Source organism: Diabrotica undecimpunctata, chromosome 10, assembly GCF_040954645.1.
Source record: "Diabrotica undecimpunctata isolate CICGRU chromosome 10, icDiaUnde3, whole genome shotgun sequence".
Taxonomy (NCBI): domain Eukaryota; kingdom Metazoa; phylum Arthropoda; class Insecta; order Coleoptera; family Chrysomelidae; genus Diabrotica; species Diabrotica undecimpunctata.
The window spans coordinates 17,814,040-17,841,033 of NC_092812.1; the positions used below are offsets into that span (position 1 = coordinate 17,814,040).

At 35.0% G+C, this 26,994-nt stretch overlaps 1 protein-coding gene across 2 annotated transcripts in view; it reads right to left on the bottom strand.

Moving 5' to 3' along the window:
• MAPk-Ak2 (MAP kinase-activated protein kinase 2) overlaps window positions 1-26,994 on the bottom strand; it is a 98,568-nt gene that overhangs the window by 57,285 nt on the left and 14,289 nt on the right. For both annotated transcript variants that reach the window (XM_072545712.1, XM_072545713.1), the window contains exons 3-5: window positions 19,756-19,895; window positions 19,634-19,698; window positions 15,476-15,682 (exon numbers count right to left, since the gene is read on the bottom strand). In XM_072545712.1, coding sequence (XP_072401813.1) covers window positions 15,476-15,682; window positions 19,634-19,698; window positions 19,756-19,895 — 412 coding nt within the window. The remainder of the gene's footprint in view (window positions 1-15,475; window positions 15,683-19,633; window positions 19,699-19,755; window positions 19,896-26,994) is intronic.

Genomic DNA, 26,994 nt, shown 5'->3' on the forward strand with positions numbered 1-26,994 from the left:
AAATAAATTTTAATAATGTAGTATACAATATTCAATAAATCTTTATTATGAATTGTCGGCGGGATTCATTACTGAATGCTAATGAATGAGCTAATGTTGAAAAAGTCAAAGTTCGAAGATATTTGGAACACATTCTTTTAAAATAATTTTCTCTAATTTTAAATGTTCAGGTGATACATTCATTTAAAACTATTTTATCTAATTTTAAATGTTAATTACGTGATTCAGAAAGTGTTTTTAATGTTTAATCATTCTACATACTTTGTTCAAAATATACAATTTTTGAAATATTTCAGTAGTGAATCCGACCATCGAAAGATGTATAAAACAGAATTAATTTTTATACTTATTAATTGAAAAGACATTATTATATTTCTACATTAATATGAATATACACACTTTATGTAGCGAAACGCCGAAAAAAGTTTTTTTATTTTTCAATAATCAGAAAACCTATACCCAAGAAAAAATAAAAACCTTGTAAACTACACATCTTATAATATAAAGGGTCAAATATTCATGCTTATATATACTTGAATCGATGAAATCTGTTCGGAAATGTATAAAAAAAGGTGGTGATCAACTTTTTGCAGCAATCCATAAACTAATAGTATGTATATGGCAGAATGAATTGGTACCAGAAGAGTGGCTAAAGGTAATAATATGACCCTTGCATAAAAATGATGATCAACTGGAGTGTAAGAAATATAAAGGCATTACTCCGTTAGCATCTGCGAATAAAATGTTCGGCAATGTATTGTTTGAAAGACTTAAACATTTTACAAAGGATTTTGTTGGACAATATCAATGCGGATTTACTGCTGGAAAGTCAACTACACATCAAAGTCAAGCACACAGGCAGATTCTAGAAAAACTAGAATATAAAATAGATATACACCATCTCTTTGTCGACTTCAAAGCAGCCTATGACAGTGTGAAAAGAACTGCATTATATAATGCAATGATAGACTTTGGGATCCCACCTAAGTTAGTTAAGTTGACCCAACTTCTTCTTCTTCATGTGCCTTGTCCGTTCCGAACGTTGGCAATCAACATGGCTATTCTGACTTTGTTTACGGCAGATCTGAATAGTTCAGCAGATGACAATCCGAACCATTGCCGCAAGTTTTGGAGCCACGAGTGTCTTCTCCTCCCTGGACCCCTTCTGCTGTCTATTTTCCCTTGAATGATCAGTTGTAGTACTCTATATTTATTATGTCTCATAACGTGACCCAAGTATTCCAACTTTCTTTTCTTTATACTTATTCCTACCTCTCTCTCTTTACCTATCCGGCGTAGTACCTCTTCGTTGGTCACGTGCTCAGTCCAGGATATACGTAATATACGTCGGTAAGCCCACATTTCGAAGGCCTCTACTTTTTTCATCATTGTTGCGGTCATTGTCCACGCCTCCATTCCATATAACAAAACCGGGAATACATAACATTTCAGAAGTCGAATTTTGAGAGGTAGGGTGAGGCTTTTAGAGGTGAAAATTTGCTTCATGCTAATGAACGATGCTCTTGCCTTTTCTACTCTTATACGTATTTCCTTTGCTTGATCCCAATTTGAGTTAACTGTTGTTCCCAAGTAGATGTACGAATCCACGTGTTCAATTCTTTCATTGTCTAATATCAGTTGCTGTGGTGGTTGTTGGGTTTTGCTTACTAACATCCATTTGGTTTTTGTGATATTTAGTCTGAGTCCGTATTGTGCACTTGTTTTTTGTATCTTACTCATTAGGCAACTCAGTTCCTCCATGCTACTTACTAGAATCACAGTGTCATCAGCATACCTTATGTTATTAATTATTTCTCCATTTATCTTTATGCCTTCTGTGCTTTCCTCCAGCGCTGTCTTAAATACTTCTTCTGAGTATATATTAAAGATAATGGGAGACAAGATACAGCCCTGTCGTACACCTTTCTTGATCTCAATTTTATTGGTCAATGTAGATCCTACTTTCACTTTAGCTGTTTGGCCCCAATAGAGACTCGCTATTGTTCGAATGTCTCTGTAGTCGACTCCGATCTTATGGAGAACTTCAATTATCTTTTCGTGCTTTACGTTATCGAATGCTTTTGCGTAGTCTATAAAGCATATGTACACGTCTTTGTTCATATCTCTGCAGCGCTGGATGAGTACCTGTAGACTAAAAAGTGCTTCTCTTGTCCCAAGAGAATTCCGAAACCCAAACTGCGAATCTCCAATGTTATCCTCGCATTTTTTGCTTATTCTGTTGTAAATAACCTTGGTGTATGCCTTCGAAATGTGGTTAATTAGACTTATCATTCTATGTTGATCACAAGACTTTGCTTTTGGTTTTTTCGGTATGGCAACAAAAGTTGACTCTAGCCAGTCTTCAGGAAACTCCCCGCTGTTATAAATATTGTTAAAGAGTCTGACGAGTGAGTCTAGAAATTGACTGTTTGTTTCGCACAACATTTTCAATACTTCCCCGTATACGTTATCGTTGCCTGGTCTTTTGTTATTTTTAAGACCCTTTATAGCATTCTCCACTTCTGATTTTAGAATAGAAGGGCCAGTATCATCATTGCTCAGTGTATACCCACTAGGACGGTCATCATTAAACAGTTGTTCCACATAAGTTTCCCAGATTCTAACTATTTTGTCGGGGTCTAGTTGTAGATTTCCATTATCATCGCATAGCCCTTTCGATAAAATATTGTAGCTTTTCTTTGTTGTGAGTTCCTTTATCTTCTTATGCATATTGTGATAGTCGTATACCTTTTCGCACTGTTCGATTTCTTCGCATCTGTCCGAAAACCATTTCTCTTTAGTTTTTCTTATCTCAGCTCTAATTCGTCTATGGGTTTCGCGGTATTTGGCAGTATCTTTAGTTTTATATATCCGTCTCTCTTCCATCATGTCAAGGATTTCTGCAGTCATCCAGTCTTTCTTTTTTCTCTTATCAGGTAGTAAAAACTTAGTGCTTGAAGTCCTAATCTCTTCTTTAATTTCTCTCCACTTTTCCAGCGGTTCATTGTTATTTTTAAGGATTTTTGATATTTCGGTATTTAAATTCTCCTGCATCTGTTGTTTAATATTATTGTTGGAAAGCTTCCTAATATCTAGCGTTTCGGGTCTGTTCTTTACATTTGTCTTTTTTAACTTTACTTCAAACTTACATACCACCGGATTGTGGTCTGATGCTACGTCCGCACCCGGGTAAGTTTTTACGGCTTTGATGGAGTTTCTAAACCTGATTGGTGCAGCGATATAATCTACTTGATTTCTGATTATTTTACCAGGTGAGTCTGACGGTGATTTCCAGGTATAGAGTCTACGGTGCGGGAGCTTAAAGAGAGTGTTAGTAAGTACTAGGTTGTGTTCTTGGCAAAATTGAACTAGACGATCTCCTCTTTCGTTTCTTTCACCAAGTCCGAAATTTCCCACTACCTTTCCTGTTTTGCCTCGTCCTACTTTCGCGTTGAAATCTCCCATTATAAGTGTTATTTCATTCTTTTTGGTTGCCTTAATTAAGATTTCTAGTTGTTCGTAGAAGTCTTCCATTATTGTTTCCTCTTTGTCAGCTGTAGGTGCGTATATCTGTATTATGTTCAAATCAAATGGGGACGCATACAGCTGTAAAAGAATCATTCAGTCTGATAGTGCAATGTAGGATTTTATTGACGATTTTAAACGAGGTGCAACGATTATTCCAACTCCATTATTGTGTTTAGGGGTATCGTTACCAGAGTAGTACATTGCATGGTCTAGGATATTACATTCTCCTGAGTTGGGCCAATGAGTTTCACTGATACCCATTATATCGATTTTGAGTCTCTTGACTTCTTTTACGATGTTATGTGCTTTGCCACTTTCGTACATACTTTTAACGTTCCAGGTGGCGATTTGTAAGCATCTCAATTTAGGTGTTTTACTCTTCAAAATTGTTTTGTTGTTGCAAGGATTTCGCATGATGTCGACCTGGGAGGCCTTGCATTCTGAGTTTAAGTATCCTCCCTTGCCGGATCTTGACTTCCGAAGTCCATGATCAGTAACATATTCCTTATCACTACCGAAAGCCATGATAATTTTCCTGGGGAAATCCATAGGGATCTTTAATGTAGTGGTTTCCCCTTGCCTTCTACATCCTTATGCCGTTGACCTCTACTGAGGTTCCTTCGCCTTTAGGGCCAGTTTCCCAACCCTCGGACAAAAGAGTGCCCTGTCACTTACCAGCTCATCCGCCCGAAGCCGTTGGCCAGTAAGTGGGGGATTGCTTATACCCAACTAACAATGCAAAACGTAAGATCATACGTTAGAATTGAAGGAGAAAACTCTACGTTCTTTGACATTAATAATGGTCTAAGACAGGGGGGCGCACTGGCGTGTCTCCTCTTTAATATTGCCTTAGGAAAAGGCAATCAGGCAATTAAATATTAGGATGAATGGAATTATTTTTAATAGATCGACGCAAATTCTTGCATTCGCTGACGATATAGTTATAGTGGGCAGAAATATGAGAGACATTGTGCAGTGTTTTACAAGGCTTGCGGACGCAGCAAGTGAATTAGGACTTGTGGTAAACGAGGAAAAAACCAAATATATGTTGGTTCTAAAAAACCCCGAATTGTCCAACAGAGAATACAAATTAACAACCATACCTTTGAGCAAGTCAAAGAATTCACATATCTTGGATCACTAGTAAACACAACAAACACCACAGGCGACGAAATAAAAAGACGCATAGCAATACCAAACAGAAGTGTTCACATCTCCAGAAACATTTAAAAAATAAAAATATAAACCGTGCTGTAAAGTTCAATATATACAAGACCTTAATAAGGCCGGTTTTGATATATGGGGCTGAACCATGGACCTTATCTCAAAATGATGAAAGACTTCTTGGTATTTTTGAGAGTAAAATTCTTAGTAAGATTTTATATATTTTTGGGGCCGTAAATGAAAATGGGCTATGGCGTCGAAGGTACAACTTTGAACTATATCAGTTATCCACCGATCCAGATATTATGAAATTCGTTAAAGTGTAGAGACTTAGATGGGCTGGACACATTGCTAGGATGTCAGATCACGAATACACGAAGAGATTAACATTTTCAAAACCAGAGGGCACAAGAAGTAGAGGAGATTGATGATGTGGAAAAAGACCTACAGATTCTAAGGGTCAGAAGATGGAGGGAAGTTGCCAGGAATCGACAGGAGTGGCGACTTCTTTGTGAGCAGACCAAGATCCACAACGGATTGTCGAGCCACTTATGATGATGATGATGACTGACGATGATTAACAAGACATATTAATCGGTTTATTTAAAATTTATTTATGGTCAGGAATATCAAAATATCGCCTAGGTGTCAGCCTCTTGGGATTTCATTTAATTTCCACTTTCACCCCTTACTGCTACCCCCTGTATCTACCGAGATGTCAGCTTGCGCGGGATCGTAATTACCAACGTAATGAACAATTTCATAGGAGAAACTGCATATTATTGATGTCGATGATTTTTCGGTTCTAGCTCTTGGATAAATAAAAATGGATCTTTTACTTTTACGTTTTTCATCTTACAATTGAATCTAGAGGATATTCCCAAATACTGAATAACTTCTATTATACCTGTATACCTGTTATTTCCGTACATTATTTTCTGCATCTTATACATTATTTAGTATTTTTTATATATAGTTTAAGTGTTATCTTTCTATAATTTTTCAAAGCTCGAATGGGTATAAAAGTACTATAAGATGTAGAATAAAAACAAAATATGGTTTTTCCACAATTTGTAAAGCTTTAGAAAACAATAATTAATCTGTCATCTATTTCTAACACACAAAATATTTTTAAAATATGCCACTAAAGAGCGAACTGTTGTTAAAACATGAGTAATCCGAATAGTTAAAATAAGGCATACTTGTATATTAGGATGGTGAGAAAAAAGTCAAGTTGGTAATTCCGTGTCGCTATACAAAAGCGCAAAAACACGTCAATTAATATTTCAAGGGGGACACATTATGTCATATTTAAGCTTGCTGGGAAAGGCATCCTCTCATCCCCGTATAATCCCTTAATTTTTTTTAATTACTTCCAATTTAAAATCGTAGGCTTCCACGGCCAGAGTCAGAATTATAGTTTATTCGTCTTCCGGGTTTGGACCGTGTCATTTGTGAGTGACCCAAAAGTGGGTTCATCTCGACGTTTCGCTACAATTGTATGTAGCTTCTTCAGGAGAACAAAAAAAGAAAAAGAAACAAAAGACAGGAAGATGGGTAGTTAGCAACGGTAACTCAGTTACTCAACGCAGCCAGAGGTGAAAACCAAATGCCAGGACAGGGATTCACGTCCAACAGCTCAGAACACTAACGCGTCGAGAGGCAGGGAGTGAATCCGACAATTACTCCGCTACCGCTCTATTTATAGTCGCGGTGACCTGTCGTGTCGGGACGTATCGGCACACTCCGTGGCGCGAACGTCAAGAAGCGCGCGCTGGCCAATCATGTGGGTGCGTCGTGGTAGCGGGACCGGACGGCGGCTCTAGACTGAGATTCCAGATGGGAGACAAGTAGTATCCTTCCTCTCGATTGATATTATGTGGATTTTTTCGGATCTCTAGAGATTCGCGGATTTTCCTGGAATAAAAGAAGGGGCTCTTAGAAATAATATGGGTTTTTTCGAACAATATGGAATGACCGGTTACTTGGCAGTGTTCTGCAACTGCAGAATGGGAGAAAAGACCTGATCGAATGCATCTTTGATGCTCTTGAATTCGAGTTTTGACGGAGCGACCAGTTTCGCCAATATACACTTGTCCACATGAACAAGGAATAGAATAGACACCACAGGAAGATAGGGGCGGTAATGGGTCCTTAGGAGAGGGTAGATATTGTGAGATTTTCTTGGGTGGTCGAAAAGTAGTCCTGATACCTTCTTTGCGAAGAATTTTGCCAATCCTATCAGTGACACTTCGAATATACGGAAGAAAAGCCACAGGAGTATTACCCGAAGATTCTGAATTTGTCGTCCTAGGGTGTGAAGGGGGATGTAGATGTCGGTGTGTAATATTTTGAATTGTGGACTTGGAGTAACCGTTGGCGACAAGGGTTTTTTGCAGATGGCCAAGTTCTTCTCTAAGGTTGTCAAGTTCAGAAATCGAAATGGCCCGATGGATGAGAGAGTTGATCACAGAATTCTTTTGGGCAGGATGGTGGTGTGATGAAGCATGTAGGTAACGATTCGTGTGGGTCTTTTTTCTATAAACAGAGTGACCCAATCGGCCATTGGGCTTGGAGGTGACTAACACATCGAGAAAGGGAAGGGACCGATTATTTTCTACTTCCATTGTGAATTTTATACTCGGATGTTGTGAGTTAAGATGATCTAGGAAGGGAGAAAGGGTATGTTGACCATGGGGCCAGATGATAAATGTATCATCAACGTAGCGGAACCAGACTTTAGGTTTTAAGGGGTAAGATTCTAGGGCTAAAGACTCAAAGGCTTCCATGAAAATGTCAGCAATGACAGGGGAAAGGGGAGAACCCATTGGTGTTCCAGATATTTGTTTGTAGAAATTGCCTCTAAAAGAAAAATATGTTGAAAGGAGGCATTTTTCCGCAAGATCTGCCAAAACCAAAGACTTGTTATCATTGGTCAAGTGATCTCGCAGAACAACTAGAGAGTCATGTATGGGAATATTGGTAAATAGGGATGATACATCGAAAATGACGAGAATGTCTTGGGGATCGACCGTGAGGGAGGAGATTAAGGTGATGAAATGTGTGGAATTTCGGACATAAGAAGAGGTACGACCAGTATAGGTCTTAAACTGATTCGACAAGTACTTTGCGAGTTTGTAGGTAGGAGAGTTAATCGTAGTCACAATGGGACGAAGAGGTACGTTGTCTTTATGGATTTTGGGAAGACCGTAAATTCTGGGGCAGATGGAGTTTTTCGGAACTATGGACTTCTTAACATCATCGGAGAGATCGGATTGTTTGATGGCATGGGAAATTTCGCGTTCGACTCTAGGAGTGGGGTCTCGAGAAATTGTATTATAACAGGATGTATCCCTAAGTAAGTCGTTTACTTTCTCTATGTAAGAAGGAGTATCCAGGATGACTGTGGCATTACCTTTGTCTGCAGGAAGGATTATTATCTCAGAAAGAGAACGGAGATTTTTGAGAGCTATGAATTCCTCACGAGATATATTGGAAGTAGGGATTTTGGCTGTATCAAGACATTTAGCGACGTCAAAGCGGATACGGTCGGCTGGAATTTTGGGAATTGTGCGGAGTGCCGCTTCCACATTTGAAACTATTTCTTCGGTAGGAATTCTGGAAGGAGTGATAGCAAAATTAAGACCTTTAGATAGAAGACTGCTTTCTGCACTTGTTAATTGGTGAGAAGAAAGATTAACGACGGTGTTAGTAAGAGGTGAATGAGAAGTAGAAGTGGTGGAATGTGATTTTTTCTTAGATACAAGGGATTGGAATTTCTTTATGTGAGTTTCGTTGCTTAGAAGAAGGATTTTATCGGCTTGATGATAGGAAATGCGGTCTAAAAGTGACCAATCATCGACACTAAGAATACTGGAGAGTTCAAGATGCAGCTTAAAAAGTTTTTGTGATTGAAAATTAAGAGTTTTTCGAATATGTTGAATCCGTTCACGAAGTAGAGATAGGCTGGCTCGATGTAGAATTCGGGAAGAAGATGAAGAGGAAATGTGATGTTTTAGAACAAGAAAATTGGGAACCAAGTTATTATCACGACATCTAGAGAGGAAGGTGAGCGAAGAAAGTAGAGATGAAACTTTAGAGCGAAGATTGGAGAACTCTGAGGTTTTGCGGAATATAACCTCCCCGTAGAGGTTGGTCAAATGAAATCGTAGGCTTCCACGGCCAGAGTCAGAATTATAGTTTATTCGTCTTCCGGGTTTGGACCGTGTCATTTGTGAGTGACCCAAAAGTGGGTTCATCTCGACGTTTCGCTACAATTGTATGTAGCTTCTTCAGGAGAACAAAAAAAGAAAAAGAAACAAAAGACAGAAGAGTAACTGAGTTACCGTTGCTAACTACCCATCTTCCTGTCTTTTGTTTCTTTTTCTTTTTTTGTTCTCCTGAAGAAGCTACATACAATTGTAGCGAAACGTCGAGATGAACCCACTTTTGGGTCACTCACAAATGACACGGTCCAAACCCGGAAGACGAATAAACTATAATACTTCCAATTTGTTTTATTTAATATTTGGACTCTCCTCTTCGTACTAATTTCAAAAATGTATAACACATGATGTTTAAAGTAATTCCTTTATGAGAAAAATAAATACAAAAGCAAGAAAACTAGATTGAAAAAAATTATTTTTTAACAATTTTATTACAAATATTTAGAATGAACATTTCACTAGCAAAAAATTTGACAATTGTTAAAAATGACTGTCATTCACTTGCATGCAATAGTACAATCTATTTTGAAATTCTTCTCTGACGTTGTTTAATACGTCTGCATTTAATTATTGTCGACGTTCATCCTCTATTCTTTGTAGTAAATCATCCAGAGATTCTGCTTGAGTGGCATACATTTTTGTTTTTAAATATCCCCATAAGAAGAAGTCTAGGGATGTTAAATCCGGTGACCTAGGTGGCCAATCCATCATCTGTCCTCTTCTACCTATCCAAGGTGCGGGAAAAGTTTGTAAAAATTGTCGCACAAGTGTGGAGGAGCTCCATCATGTTGAAATACAACCAAATCTTCGGAAAGGTTATCATCATTTTCTACTATTGTTCTAATACGATCAACCACTTGCCCAAGTAATTCAAGATACGATGTACTATTTAAATTTCCAGTGATAAAGAAAGATCCGATAATGTGATCACCTAGGGTACCACACTATACGTTTAACCTTTGAGGATGCTGTGTGTGAAATTCACGCACAATATGTGGATCACTCCTATCCCAATATCGGCAATTGTGTCTGTTCACCAAGCAATTTAATGAAAATGAGCATTCATCCGAAAAGCAAATATTGCTTAACAATTGTGGATTTTTAATGATACATTGTGTCATTAATTCGCAAAATTCGAGACGACGATCAAAATCTTCTTCATTTAACTCGATTTCGATTCTTTCTTTTAAAGTGTAAACCATTTCAGCGATCAAATTGCACACGTATCAAAATAGTCTGTTGCAAATTGTCATTGGCTATTAACCGATTAAAATGAATGTCCAAATAATATCGAAAACCTTTGACAAAACTTTAATAAAAAATGAAGTTTTTTGTTTCTTGGTTTTAGAAGTTACTACAAATAGTACGGTTAAATATTTAAAAAGTTTAAATTATGCTATAGAACATTCATTTAGCAAATTGCCATCTGTAAATATGAGCACGTGTTGATATTTGCCGTCTCATTCGTCAAGAGGCTATTAAATATAATTTATTACCTTAAGCCAGACAGATTCTCATGTTACAGATCCAAACTTGCCAGCATTTTAAATTCAAATTGTATCGTGTTGATTTTTAAGTTAATATATTGTGTTATATTTATGTTATAGCTAATGTTAAGTTATTTACTGGTCGTGTTATTTTTTAGAGTTTAGTTTAATTGTGATTTAATGATTAAATTTCAAGAAATTCTTACACTAACAGTTTCAAAAGTAAATATTTTTAAAAATCATATGATACACATCAGTACCACCCTGTTTGACTTTCACGTGCTTCTATTGACAATTGGGAATTTGTAAAATGAATACGATTTACAACCTATTTTGTTACAGTCAATTAAGGTGAGAGAGATACTATTTTGTTAAAAGAAAAATTGTCTATCTCAAAAACTAATCATTTCAAGCCGAATGTATTATACATTTTTGAAATCAGCACAAAAAGGAGAATCCAAATATAAAATAAAAAGGGGGAAGCAATTAAAAAAATAAAGGGTTGATACGGGGGGTGAGAGGGTGCCTTTCCCAGCAAACTTAAATATGACGTAATGTCTCCCCCTTCAAATATTAGTTGACGTGTTTTTGCGCTTTTCCTAAAAATTAGAAGTTCAAAAGTTATTTAAGGTGGATAGTTTTATCTGAAAAGCACTGTACAGTCAGTTACATTGTGCAGCTCTTAACTTATTTAGATATTGTATGACAATATTTAACTCACCACGAGGAGGTGGCAGCACTTCGAGCACCATCTACACCTTTCTTTCCAACCCAATATAAATAGTGTGTGTGTGTGTGTTTGTTTTTTTTTTACATTATTCACATATCTACATTTCTTTTTCATCTGTTTGTGTTTAGTTTTTAAACGCCAGCTTTGCATTGTGATTTGGTTGTAAAATCTGGTAGCATGGAACTTGATTTAAATGTTTCCCTCATGAATCCATCTCTTGATTGGGGACAACATACATTAGACGATGCTTCGGTGACCAATCTTAGAGCATTGTGGTGTCTTGACTGGCATGTCGCCTGATGTAATGCATGAACTTATTTCTTCATTTGAAACTCTTCGAAGACGTAGTGGAATAGATAGTTTTGCAGCATTTCAGTCTATTATTTCACTGTTGTCCTGTGCTTCAAAATTTAAAGTAAGAAAGATGAAATTTCTAATACTTTTGACTTTGGCTTTAGTCTTCCTGGCTTTTAAAACTCTCCTTAGCCCTAATGTGTTTCTCTTCGTCAAATATCATTGCTATAAGTAGTTTCTCAGGATGAGCATGTCACCTCGGGGGAACAAATAAGCGTCTAACCACCTTCTGTTGTCTCCGGGTGCTCTGTAGAGGGCTTCTAATATACTGTCAAGAGCTCCTCTACTTAAGTCCATTTTCGGGTTATGGAAAATATTTATCTTCGGTGTCTTGCCTTGAAAAAGGCAAGATATTTCTTACATGACAATTTCTTCGTCGAAATAAAACACCAAGTTAAGTTGAAACAATTCTCAGCCACAGAGTATGGAAAATAAAGGCAGGAAGCAGAGCCCCGAGAGCACCAAGCTCTCGGAGAGCCCGTGAAGGACTGACTTGGCTGACCTGAAAATCGCCAATATTTATATGCGCTGTCCGAGCGATAAATAGGGATTTCCAGGTCAAGAGCCAATGGGAAAATTCGAGGCGGGGCGATGCGCATCGAAATGCGTACTAGTCCACAGACTATGGCATTCGATGACAAGCAAAGTAAGCGCTTCTTTCAATGACAGGAAACAACACTTTCTTAAGCTCCTCAGACAAATATCGAGTCGTTACAATTGCTCTGTAAACGTGAACGGGCCCCGAAATAATGTTCTTGCTGCACTTTAACTCAAACTAGATAGGCATGCCAGATGTTAAAATAAATTTAAAAAGCGATACTTCTCAGGAGTTCGAAGACGGCGAACTTGAGAAGGAACGACCTGAGCGCTGTTTTGCTGCGTGGCAGTTAGATAGATGAACCACTGCGGTATACCGACTACTCCACAGTCCACATCATGAGTTCTGCATGGTTTAAAAAATATGTAATGTGCTCGATTATAATCATTGTACGTAAACATATGGATTGTAATCCGAACTAAAATTATTTTTCTTACATGCTGAAAATGGCAAAAATTTCAAATTTTTATAGATTTTGATCGACCTTGCGTGATTGGAAGATATTCGTTAAATGCGTAAAACTGTTTTTTTTTTTTATTATTCAACCATGCAAACTGTGAATAAATTTTATTATAGAGATAAATAAATCGTAGGGTAGAGTGCTTTAAGAGTGCGCACTCGTCGATTTTCGGAGTGCCTCGTCGACAGGAACAAGGTTTTAGTTCGCACCGATTAAGCGAAGTGTTTGTATCTGTCTTGAGCATTTTAGGCAAATAAACACCGATAATAACGTTATTACTTAACTTTAATTAGTTTTATCTATTTTCTTATTATAATTTGGAAATTTTGATATTGTACACAACTGTAGTTTGTAAGAATTTCGCGGTAATATTTTCCATACTTGTAATAAACTTTGAATAATCGTATGTATCCTAACGTTGTTTACAATTTTGCACCAAGATGGATTCAGCACTAGCATTTGTTAAAACATGCTCGTTTTCTAACAGTGCGCAGTCATTAATATTGCAAGAGTACGCGCGCACTCTTATAAACCGGGTTTTTTTATAACTGATTATGTTTTTTCTTTTGCTTAAGCATGTCTGGCAGAAAAGGAACTGCTCAGCGTGCTTTATGCTCACCGGTGGTTATGAAGGCAGCAAGAAAAAGAATTGAAAATGGAGAAAGTAAGAGAAGCGTGGCAAAATCTATAGGAATAGCGGAAAGTACGTTAAGAAAAAGGCTAAAAGAACAACTTTAGCTACAAATCTGGGAAGATACGACATTACTTTAAACAGCAGAAATGGAAGAAGAGTTCTGCAACTACATAAAAACAATAGACAACTAACAAACAAAAAGTCTAGCTTTTGAGTTCGCTGAAATAAATAAATTAGAACATCGTTTTGATAGAACTTCAAAAATGACAGGCAAGGGCTGGCTACGTGGATTTTTGAAACGACACAAAGATGTTAGTTTGAGGCAACCCACCGCTACTAGCCTCGCCAGGGCTATTGGGTTTAATGAACCACAGTGTAAGCAGTTTTATGAAAATCTCTCGAAGTTAATGAATACATATAAATTCCCGCTACATGCAATTTACAATATGGATGAATCGGGATTTTCCACTGTCCCAAACAGACCTCTTAAAGTTTTGCCTACAAAAGGAAAAAGGTGTGTCAATAAAATATCTAGGGGAACCAATGTTACTGTTGTATGCACAATGAGTGCTAGTGAACAATATATTCCTCCCGCATTTATATATCCACGAATGAGGGCAGAACTTTTGGATGGAGCTCCACCATCATCAGTTGGAATGGTTTCCGACAGTAGTTTCATCAATCAGGACCTGTTTGCTGATTATACTATACATTTTAGAGATCACGCTAAGCCGACAAAGGAACAACCAGTTCTATTGATAATGGATAATCACACTTCCTATTGTTCCATTGCAGCAATTGATTTTTTTTCGACAATATAACATTATCGCATTAACACTTCCTTCTCATAGTAGTCACTGTATGCAGCCACTTGACAGATGTTTTTGTAGCCCGCTAAAAAGGTTTTATTCTAACGAATGTGAAAAATGGCTGACGAATCATCCAGGTTTACCGAATTGCTTCAATATTTGCTCCTGCATACTTTAAAGCTGCTACTATAACGAATGCAATTGAAGGTTTTTGAAGTGACAGGGATATGTCCCTTTAATATTGACATATTTACTGACGCTGACTTCATGGCCACTTTTGTCACAGAACGAGAAGAACCTGCTACAGCTGCAGTAACTACGGAAGTAGAATCGTTTAACGTACAATCAGGAGTCGCTAAAAACTCTATGTCTGAAATCGATATTCAACCACATCAAATGTCTGACTCAGCCTCTGAAAATACTCCCAATGTTCTTGACAGTCCAACTATTGTTCTTGAGAATTCCACTACTACGGAAAATATTCATGTTAATGACAGAGTTGTCATAATCAGCGAAATACCTTCATCTGAACCCAATTGTACGAGGATTTCACATCTGCAATAAGTTTGGAAGAAAAAGTTGATTATAGCTCCAGAAACAAAAACATTTGATTTATCAAACACTCCTGGAACATCATCAAGTTGTATTAAATTAACAACCATTTCTCCGTTACCTAAATCAATTGTGGTTAGATCCAGAAATCGCAGAAACAAAAAGTCGGAAATTATCACCAGCTCTCCATATAAGGACCAACTAATTGAAGAAAATGAGAAAAAACAGCCGCAATACAAACTCAAACTGGATGTTGGCGATAACCTACCACCACCGCAAGCGCCTGTGGGAGGAAGTGTAAAAAGGAAATTAGATGTCTAAGACCGGCAGAGAAGATACAAAAAAATGAAAAAACTGTTTTCACAAAGCCAAAAACAATGCCTCATAAGAAAATTTGGAGCTGTCCAGGATGCAACGAAACATTTAAAGAACCTATCACAGAAGACTGGATTAAGTTCATATCATGTGCTGAATGATGGCATGAAAAGTGCAGTGCCTGCGCAGGTTTTGGATCTTATAAATGGGATCTATGTTCATAAAATTACGTGCGCAATCTTACAGTCCTAAATGCGTAGTTTTAAAAAGCGGGTTTATAAGAGTGCGCAAAAGCACTTTTTTTTGTTTCACTTTTTCTATTAAAGTCATAATGTTTAGTTTGCAAATTATAATTGATTTTGTTGTTTATGTATGAACAGACTTAAATATAAATAAATATACTTTCAACGCAATTGGTTGGCATTCTTGAATCACCATACCCTACTTTACTTTGTTTTTCTTGTAATTCCCAATCGCAACTTTATACAATATATAATCCACACTATATCGACACAGAATTATCAACTTAACTTTTTTCGCACCAGCCAATTGCATATAGTAAAAATACTTTTATGTACAGTACAATACATAAAAATACAATGTTCAAATATTACTTACCAACATAGTAAGGTGTGTAGCACGGAGTTTGGAGAGTAACTAGAGATGAGGTTTCCTTTGCAAAACCAAAATCAGTTAATTTCAGTACTCCTAAAGGTCCTTGTTTGGAATACAGTAAGTTTTCAGGCTTTAAGTCTCTATGAGCTATATCGCGATCATGTAAGTATTTAACGGCAATACATATATCATGCATTATTTGGGCAGCCTCTGTAAAAAAATATCATATTATATTGTGTGATAAATAGAAAGATTTTATCTATGCTATTTTAGATTTATGACTGTCTAAGAAATGAATGTATCATACTGTACTTTAGGCGCATTGGTAGTATGTTAGCCAAATCTTGCTAGACATGATGCTGGAAGACGAGGCATTCAGGCACCAAATGACCGAAAATATTGATGAAAACATGACAAAAATTATATACACCATTGCAGGTTAGAAAAATCAGGAAAGGACTTTTAAAGGTTATAGGTAAGACAATGAGTTTGTGAGCAAGCTAGCTATCAAGGACGAAGTGGAAGGGGCACCGGTCGAAAGAACTAGGTGAAAGATACAAGATGTACGAAAAGTAACACTAAGAATGAAGTTGATATAATTACTGATAGAGAAATGAAAGAGAACATAGTAAAAGTTGTAAGAACAAGTGGTATAATCATGGCAGTCAAAGTTGAATCTGATAAAGAAGTGTTGAATGTTGTGTGTATGTATGATCCTCAAGTCGGCCTGGGTCAGACTGAAAGAAAAACTTTTTATGTTCAATTAGGAGATTTGCTTAGAGATATTATGCTTAGAGATATAATGTTTAATAAAATTTCCTGTAGGGTTGCTAATTTACGAGATACAGCGCGAAAACCCTTTGCCCCCTTTTTCCTAGATGGCGGCCGGGGACAAGGGCGACCCCACACACTTGAACTCAAGCTTATACTAACCACCCCACACATCAAAACAAATAAAATTGGGCCCTCTCGAAAATGTAATCTTAATGTAACTTTTCAATGGACTATAAATGACTTCCTCTTTTTTTATATAGGCAAGTTGCCCGTTTGGTTCCTATTTGAGTGGATAATTTCTTTCCATCTCTTTCTTGGAGCACCTGTGCTTCTTTCAGTTGGAGACGTATCCAGAGTTATTCTAACTATTTTGTTCTTTACCATTCTGCTAATGTGGCAGTTCCATTTTCTTTTCCTTTCTTGTACAAATTCATTAATATTGTTTTTTCTGCATAGGTTTCTCATGTCATTACTTCTTGTTCTGTCTTTTTATAGTCTTTTTCCGGATATTCTTCCTAGTATTCTCATCTTATTTGTCACCAAATATCTATGCTTGTGTCTGGTCTTGTTTCTGCAGTATATGTCATGACAGGTATGATTACAGATTTATGTATTCACTCTTTTGTGTCTAGTTGTAAGTGTTTGTTTCACCATATTGTGTCATTAAGGCACCCTGCTGCTCCACTTACCTGTGTCACTTATCTCCTTACTTTCATTTCAATATTATTGTTGCTCGATTAGTTTAATCCCAGATATTTAAATTTGAATACTTGTTTCATCAGTTGGTTTTCAATCTTAAGTTTTTATCTTGTTAGTTCCTTTGACAATACTAAACTTTTCACAATATGTGATGAAATTTTCATATTAACTCGTCTGGATTTGTTATTAAACTGATTCTTTGTAGTATTCTTTGGAGATCAACTTCGTTATCTTTATCTTTTGTTTCCTGTTTGGTATATTTTTTTATTTTTACTTGCTTAAAACCTCTTCCAATATTAAATAAAATATAAGAGATAAAAATATTACAACTGGATTCCAGTTGTATTTTTTATAGATTCTGTTGTTTCTAATTGAACTTTTACTTTACGGTTCTGTTTCTTACATATAGGTTCTCTATTATTTTTATGATATCCAGTGGTGTTGTCTGTTGTACAGTATGTGTATCGTATCCGATAGTCTCACTCTGTCAAAGGACTTTTCTAAATCGACAAAACATTGATAGGCTAGTTTATTGTATTCTATACACTTCTCTGCTATTTGCCTAACTACAAATACGGCACCGTTACATGATGTTCTGCTACAGGAAACTTGTTCGTCTGATATACTGATCATTTTCGTCAGATTTCTTGTTATTACTTTTATTAATAATTTCAAAATAGTACTTAACAAATTTTATACTTTGTAATTATTTGGGTCGCATTTTACACCTGTTGGAGAAAAAGAGAAATCGTGATTCTCGTTATCCACTCCTCAAGTATTTTTGATGACATTAACCCTTTATCAAATATTACGGTTAACTGTTGTATATGCTGTATTTCGCCATATTCTATAGTTCATTTGCGATTCCATTATTTATCGAAGCCTTTCTGTTTTTCAACTTTGTGATGGCTTCTTTTATCTCATGTTTCTATCATTTGCGTTAATTCATTTGATGTTATTTCTGGTGTTTCAAGAGCATGTTCTGTTTCCGTTGTTCGGTTTATTTGTCTAATATATGCTGTACATTTTCTTTATTGATGTGAATAACTTCTATGAGTTCCTTAATTTCTATTCTTTGTCCCGCTTATGAACTTGCACATCTCCTTATGTTATCAGTAAAAATCGTGTTCCATTTCTTTCTACAACTTTTCCCATTTCTCAGTGTTCTTCAGCCTGACTAGCCCATGTGCCTTGTTACGAACTCTATTATATTCATAAGTCTCCTGCGTTCTTTCAGATCTATATTTCAGATAAGCATTATTTTGTCTTCAGATATATTTCTATACTTTAGATAAACATTATAGTGTACGTTTTCTTTAGTTTAAGTTTGTTTATTTTTATTCCTCCAAGAGCCTTGTTTGTATTATGTCGTTTAAATTTTTTTCCCAAATAACTTATGATATCTTCATCCCACGTGATGTTCTGCTGTTAAATGTTTTGATCTAGCCTACTTTGATGTAGTTTTTTTGTCCAATTTTTCTATATTAATTTTAGTTTCTAGTGTTGGTGGTTTGTTATAGTTCTTTATCATATTAAGATGAATTTTTCCCAAAACTAATTTGTGACCAGTCCCTACGTTAGCTGAGATCAGGCTAGATACATCTAATACTTGTTTGAAATGTTTATTTCTATTTCTAAGAATGTAGTTTATTATTAATTTGTGTCCAGTTGGGTTGGTTATGGTTATTTTGGTTGTGTTGTTAAAAGTATACTTTGATGTTTGTTATAGGTATATGTAACATTAATTCTGTATTCATTTTCATTTTGTGTACTTTCATTAAAATTTTTGCTTTATGCCTAGTATCAGATCATTGCCAATTCCTTTATTAATGTTTACCATGATAATAACTGCAGATGTTTTAGGTATTGCATCTGCCATCCTTGGAGTAACATAAAATACAGGGTGTTCTATAAAATTACTGAGAAAATAATGTGCTTGCGTTTTGACTCACCCTATATTGGATATAAATAAAATTAGTAATATCAATCATTTTTGAAAATTTTGGCAATCAATAAAAAATATGGCAGCAATAGATCATTGTTATTGTGCTTCTTTTTAATTGTGCAGGGAGTTGAACTTGTTACGATTTTCATCGAAAATTAGTTATAACTTTGTAAATACCCTATATAACATAATAAAACTCTATATTACTGTGATGGGGAATTGAAGAAGATTTCGAATATCAAATTAAATACAGGGTGTTCCATTTAAAAAAAACATAAGTTTGGTCTGCCACTATGTTACCCAACACCCTGTAACATTCTAACTAATTTAACACCTATATATATATATATATATATATATATATATATATATATATATATATATATATATATATATATATCCAATTACATATTAAATTATTTGTAATGTAATTACATATTAAAAAGTAGTTTTTAATTAAAAACAACTTTTCATTATACACATTTTCGATATTGTGAAATATAAAGGTACTTTATTTCTGAGCGAATTTCATAATTTTTGACATACCTCGTATAATATTGACAAAATTTGATATCTGATAGTTCCATCTTAGGTTGTAGACCATGCACAACTTTTTATAAAGAATAACTTCTTTTGTTAAGAACAAGAAATTGTAGAGCTCGAAATCGGTTGTCCAACGGACAATTAAACTAATTATAACTCTTTTCTTTTCTAACCTATTAATTTAACAAAAAATTACTTACCCCTTTCTGTAAACGCCCCTTCAGCCTTGTCCTGAATTCTTTGGAACAATTCACCGCCCTCCATGCTAAAATATATGTATATGAAATATTAGGAAAAATAAATTATGTGCTTTATTAGTTACCATTCCATCACCATTAAAACGCAAGCGTTCTTTTTGTATGTATTTTCATAGACATCAATGATGTCCACAACATGCCGGCAGCCAGTAGCTTTGCAATGTAAGTCAGCTTCCCTCCAGCCTTTTGCGTTATCTGGCAATATCTGGAAACAAACATTATAATTAATGAAAAATACTACGAATAGTGTTGTTGTGTTTTAAACTAATAACTCAATATTTTTATTCAACTATATACGGTGTATCTTTTCGAACAGTCACCTAGTTGAAGTTTTCATCGAACTGTTGATCACTGTTGACCAAGAGCCAATTAAAATATCGGATATCGCTATTAGGACAAATCATAATGTGATATCTTTTATCGGCAGACTTATTCATCCTTGGAGTAAGACATAACAGTATTTGCCTGACCGACCGAAACCATAAAATAGTTTATCAGGAAAAATCATATTTCGCCGAACAGTGTTTTGTACTTGAGTAGGTAGGTATATTTTATTTTTAAACCAGTGAAAGCAGATTTTGTGAAACAAGAATATTTTAGTATAACCATAACTACTAGTACTACAGCTTTCAGTTAAATTCAAATAGTGAACTGCAAGTGAGTTTGGTTGTGATTCGTCAGTGTTCTTTCTAAACTTCTTCTACCATTTTACGAAGATACTTTTAAAATGTGGCGTCTGTGGTGTGATAATAATTCTGCAGCTGAAGAGCCAATGGAACCCTCTAATTGATTGGAAGATCTACAAAGCTGTGTAGTAAAACGTAAGCGAAATTTTCAATATCTCTGATGATGCCAAACGTATGCTGAAACATGTTTATGAAGGACTGTGTTCTGAATAGCCTAAATCAGAGGCAATAGCAGAAACATGTTTATTAACCAGAGTGACCAAAGCCACTTGCTACAAGATTATAGAAGAAACATCTTCTAGACTGAGGAGAAAGAATTGTGGCAAATTCAGACAAATAGAACCGCAATTAATTGAACCTATAACCAGAGCAATATACAAAATGTATGCGGTTAATATTTTTCCAACTATTGAAGGCCTTCGAAGTGAATTGGTTCAAAAGGACATTCTCCCATGTTTGTACTTAAGTACAAAACTATAGACACGCGCCACACACTAATGGAAAGTATTAGAATAATTTCTTTAAGGAACAATTATATCAGACAGATAACTGAGTATCGAAAAATGAAACGAAATATTGTTTATTTAGATGAGACCTGGTATGATACTCATGGCACCGTGAAAAAAAGTTGGACGAATAATAACAAAAAGTGTTTCAATTCAGTAATACCCAATAAAGGACAGATAATTATAATTTTACACTGCGGTGAAGAAAATTGATAGATCAACAATGTATTATTAATATCTGATAAACAATTAAAGATGAGTCTCTAGATTATCATGAGGATATGGAAACTTCAATTTTTGAATTATGGTTTGAAAAAGCTCTTCTTCCGAAATTACCTAAACAGAGTGTGATTTTCATGGACAACGCATCATATCATTCATGATTAATGAGAAAAATTCCAAATATTACTTGGAACAAATTACAAATTCAGGAATTTTTATTTGAGGAAGATTTGTATTTTGAGGCATCATATAGTAAAAAGCAATAGTTGGAGGTTGCACATAATAGAAAGTACCAGAATGAATATGTTGTTGATAACTGTGCTCGCAGTAATGGACATACCGTGCTTAGACTTCCTCCTTATTATTGTACATTGAACCCAATAGAGTTAATATGGGCTCAACTTATAGAAAATATAAAGAGATGAAACGTGGCTCCTAAATTTTCGTCTACTGTTCTCCAGTTAATTAGAACAAAATTAGCAGAGAGAAAATCACACTTTTATGCAATTTTCATATATGCCAATCAATTTGACGCTGGCTGTGTGAAAAAAGGAATGAAATACCACAAGACGACAACTTTTAATCAAGACATTTCAAGCTATATTATTAGCATTGACTATAGAGAATGCCACAAAGTCATTTAAGATTATTCTATTATTGAATATTGGAAAAGAAAGGAAGATTGGTGCCTCCCTTATAGGGACCCTTATTTATCTTTATCAAACAGTTCGTCATCTTCAACGAATAATTCTCCATCTTCATCGAGCTCATCATCTTCCACTAGGTCAGCACTTTCACTACAGTGTACGGACTCTGTAGCTAAGTGAATTTCAAAACTTCGATTAAACTTAGCGGAAGTCATACTCTAACATCGGACAGTAGACATAGACGGATCAGTTATGAACTGAAAAATATCATTTTTAGGTTACACGTTCTCTCAAATCAGGACCAATTTATGCAGAGTAAAGGGAGGAAAGATGGACCAGGAGGATAGTCGGTCCGCTAGGTATATCTGACCAAGCTTGGCAACAGAGCAAGTCTATCCTACTCTGTTGTATCCTTTAACATGCGTTTAACGTTAGTTGATTAAGAGACGCCAGTTGTAACGCATCGATGCGTACTTGTAGGAGTATTATTTACGATAATTGAAACTGTCACGTGTGATAATTTTATTTGAGTTTTTAAATTTCATTTTTTGTAAAAACAGGTGAGTTTGACCGATTATTTGTTAGTTTATTATTGTACTATATTTAAAATGTGTATTATAGAGTAAGAACTACTGCTGTAGTCTGCTTATTTTAAACAATACGGGCTGGTCCATCTGTCCTCCTATTTGAGGATAGATGGACCACCTACGAGGAGGAGAGTTGGAGCAGAATGTTTTGTTTTAGGATTATGCCCAATAAATATATTCGCAAACAAAATACACCTAAGAGAGGTAACTGGGCCTCTAGGGAGCTAAGTGATGCCGTAGATGCTGTAAAGAATGGTGATATGGGTATTACTGAAGCCGCCAAAGCATTTGGAATACCCCAAACCTCTTTTAAACGTCGAATAGAAACAAACAATATGGATAATATGAACCGATTGGGTCCAGATTGTTCTTTAGGAACTGCTGTTGAAGCTAAAATCGTTAGCCATAAAAAAAAACTACAAAACGCTTTGCTCCAACCAGAACTGAAGTAAGAATCATGGCCTTTAATTTAGCTCAGCGATTGGGAATCCCAAAGAAATTTAATGTAGAAAAAGGTAAATTTTTAAATTCATAAATCTGATACAAGAGTTACTTATTGTCTAGTTTTAGGTAAAGTTGGTAAAAAATGGTTAGAACTCTTTTTGAAACAAAGATCTGAAATTTTAATTAGAAAAGCTGAGAACGGAACACCTCAATTGCACGAGCTTTAGGAATGTCCAAAGAAACAGTCGATAACTACTTTTCTTATCTCAAGAGAATTATGACCGAATATAATTTTTATGATAAACCCGGATACATATTTAATACCGACGAAACAGGATTACAACTGAATACTAGAGCCGGTCAAGTTCTAGCAGAAAAAGGTTCAAATTGCGTTCCTAGCGTAAACCCTGGGGAAAAAGATGAAACGATCAGTGTAATAGCTTGCTGTAATGCAGAAGGGATTTTCTTGTCCCCATATTGCATTTTTAAGGGGAACAATATAAAAGACGAGTGGCATTAAGGTATGCCACCGGGTTCCAAGATTAGGATGTAGGAAAAATCAGCATAAGTGAACAGTGACATTTTTTTAGAATGGTTACAAACACACTTTTGCCGGGAAAGCCTCCAGGTAAAACCTTATTAATATTAGATGGCCACACATCCCATACGACCAACCTGGATCTAGTAGAATTTGCAGACCAAAACGAAATAATTTTATTTTGTTTGCCATCCCACACAACATATTAGCCTCTAGATCGTGCTTTTTTTAAGTCACTTAAAAGCAACTTTTATGCTGAATACCGTTTTATGGTACAGAATAACACAAACAGGGTTCTAAAACGCCTTCAGTTTGGTAAACTCTTAGGTCGAGCATGGGGAAACTCAGCAACTGTCCAAAATGCGGCTTCTGCATTTAAATCCACGGGAATTTATCCGTTTAATCCATTAATAATCCCAGAATATCCATTTTTGACACACAACCTATCAGAAACAGAAACAATGAATTGTCCAGTTAGATCAGAATCTCCTCAACCAGGTCCCTCTGGAATCAGTGGTAAAATATCCTTGCACGGTGGCCCAAACAAGTCATCAATTACTGAAGAAGATATAACTCCCGGAAAGGCTCTTGATGAGGTAACGCCCGTGCCTGTATTAGCAGCAGCAGTAGAGTTCGTAAAAAAATAACTGGAGAGATTACTGCACAAGACTTTATTAAAATGAAGAAGGATGAATTGATTAAAAAAAGCTCAAAACCTATAAAAAAACAAAAACGTAAGAGAAAGCCAAGCGAATCGTCACTATCTGAAGATGTTACTCTAAACGACACTAGTGGTGATGAAAACATGAGTGATATTGAAAATGAGTGTGTTGGGTGCAACGAGGACTATCGCCAAAGATGACTGGTTACGATGTATTTTTTGTAAGCGCTGGTTACATGAAACTTGTACTGGCTCTGTAACTAGTGCGGAAAGTCTCTTGCTATTAAAAAGAAAAAGGTTTAGCTTGGTCCATCTCTCCTACTCCTAGTGGCCCATCTCACCTCCACAGTTGACGAGAGATGGACCTATGACGTGCCAGTGTATTATATTTTTTTTAGGTTTAAGAATTATAATTTCTAGTTTTTACTTATACCAAAACAAATACCAGTGTTAAGTTATGTTATATCTTATACAATTTTTTTCTATTCTGATGTTTATTTAAAAAAGAAACAGGCTTCAGTTTTCTAAAAGGTGGTCCATCTCTCCTCCCTTTACCCTACTAGTCCAGTTTATTCAAATTATAATAAATGCAAAGAAAAAAGGGAAGTCATACGGAGTCAAAGAGTTAACTTATGAAGATTTCATGAATATCAAACAGTTGATGATTGACCTGGGACCAAATTTTAATATCGATGCAGACGGAGAACAGATACGTATTAATGATCTTAGATTTGTTAAATTAAAAAAGGATGAACCATTTAAGTATTTTTATAAAACTTCTTTCTCTCAGACAGATTTCAAGGCAGTCGATATTCTCAAAAGACAAAAGACAGCTATAGATCAGTTACTGAGGGTTTTTACCTCCATAACTGAATCGATTCATTTGAAATTTTGTGTGTTGGTAAATAATTACTCAAGGAACAAAAGTTATATAGTGTCGATGTGCGCTTCCACCCTGGGGGTGTTTGCCACCCCTTTTCAAGGGTGGAAATTTTTTCACTCAAAATAACCACGCTATTCGATAGAAGGACAAATTTCAAACAAAAAATGTAGTAAACATTTTTTTCGCTAGATCAATACTTTTTGAGTTATTCGCCGTTGAAAAGTGTCATTTTTCGTTAAAAAAAAACATGTTTTTCAAAGGTTTTTTAAGAATAGCTCTGAAACTAAGAGTTTTATCAAAAAAAGTGTAACGACTAAAATTAAAGCTCATAAAAAAACAAAAAGATTTTCTTTTTAATGAATATTTTCAGTTCAATATTAACTGAGTTATGGCTGTTCAAAGAAGGTTTGTTTTTGTTTTTGTCTTTCAATACGAGTATTTAACGTTAAATAACGGAAAACGGGTACATTTTTCGACAAAAACTCATATAATATTTTTAAAAGAGCTTGAAAAGACCTTTAAACTGAGTGGTGGTAAAAGTCCTTTGCACTAACTGTACGTGAGATACCATCAAAAAAACGATGGGTTTCTCAAATTTTTGTAAAAAAAAAAACGCAATAAAACTAACTTCATGTTCACTAGGATTGAAATAAATTGTTGTCCTTATAGAATTCACTTTATTTTAGTGTTTTTTTGTATGATCCAAAAGTTTAGCCACTTTAGAATACCCAGTTTTTTAAAAAAAGTATGATTACATTTTGTTTTTTTTTGTAAATATTAAAAAAAAATCTTTTTTTTATAATAACTTCAAAACTATAAAAGATACGTAAAAGATAACAGAATACAAAAAAATAGGTTTTTTTTCAACAAAAATTTTCATTTTTTTTGTAGCTTAAAAAATAACGGAGATATAGTTGGTTGAAGTTTGCTTTATAGCGCATGAACCACTGGTCTCCGACCCTTTGACCCTTCACCCTTTAAACATGAAGGACTTTAGATTGTTTTAACATTCCTATACTTATATCCCGTTAAATTACCTGTAAAATGTAAAGGTTTTTTATGCATGTTGTAGCATCAAAATTAACCGAGTTATTGTAAAAAAAAGGTTGCAGATCAGCGTGTGGCCGTCGGAGGCTGGGATTATTTTGCAATGCAACATGCGGAACATGCTATGGTGACAATTGCCAAAATTGTCCTCCAGTAAACGAAGACCAATTGGACGGTGAAAATTATGATTCCGATGATGAATAGATTTTATATAAATATTATTTATTTTTAGTATTTTGGAAAATAAAAAAATTGTAATATATTATAAACTAAATGTTTCTATTTATGTCCATGTCTAAGTTAAGAATTTAAGGATTTTATTTTCATTAAAAGGGGTGCTGGCAAGGGTTGAAAAAAGTAGGCTCATTTTATAAGTAAAAAATTAATTTTTGTCTACAAACAATGCACTCTAAAAATGTTTCAAATCGTTAAAAATATATTTAAATTCATTTTTGACAAAGGGGGTGGTTGTGAGGGTTGAAATGTTGAAATTATAATAAAATGTTATTTTATAAGCAAGAAATTAATTTTTGTTTAATAAAATGCACTCAAGAAATGTTTCAGACCAATAAAAATATATTAAATTAATTTTTTTAAAAAGGGGTTGGTTGTGAGGGTTGAAATGTTGAAATTATAATAAAAAGTTATTTTATATGCAAAAAATTAATTTTCGTTAAATAAAATGCACTCAAGGAATGTTTCAAACCGATAAAAATATTTTTTTAAATTCATTTTTGTCATAAGGGTGGTTGTAAGGGTTGAAAATTTCCAATAAATAAAATATTATTGTATAGCTAGGGTATTAATTTTTATTTGTATTTAAATACATAATTGAAATGTCTCAAGCTGCTACGACTTTTTTTCATATTGTTTTTATAAAAAGTATTAGCTTTTAAGGGTTTTTAAAGGGTTTTAAGGGTTGAAAATTGTGAATAATTAATTTTCATATTAGAGAACACATTACAATATTTACCTTATGCGAATAAACAAGATTTAAGTGCATAAAATAATTAAATCCGTGTTTTTCCCAGTTTCTTTAATAAGGGGTAGTATTCACCCCTTAAAAACAAAAAGCGCACCTAG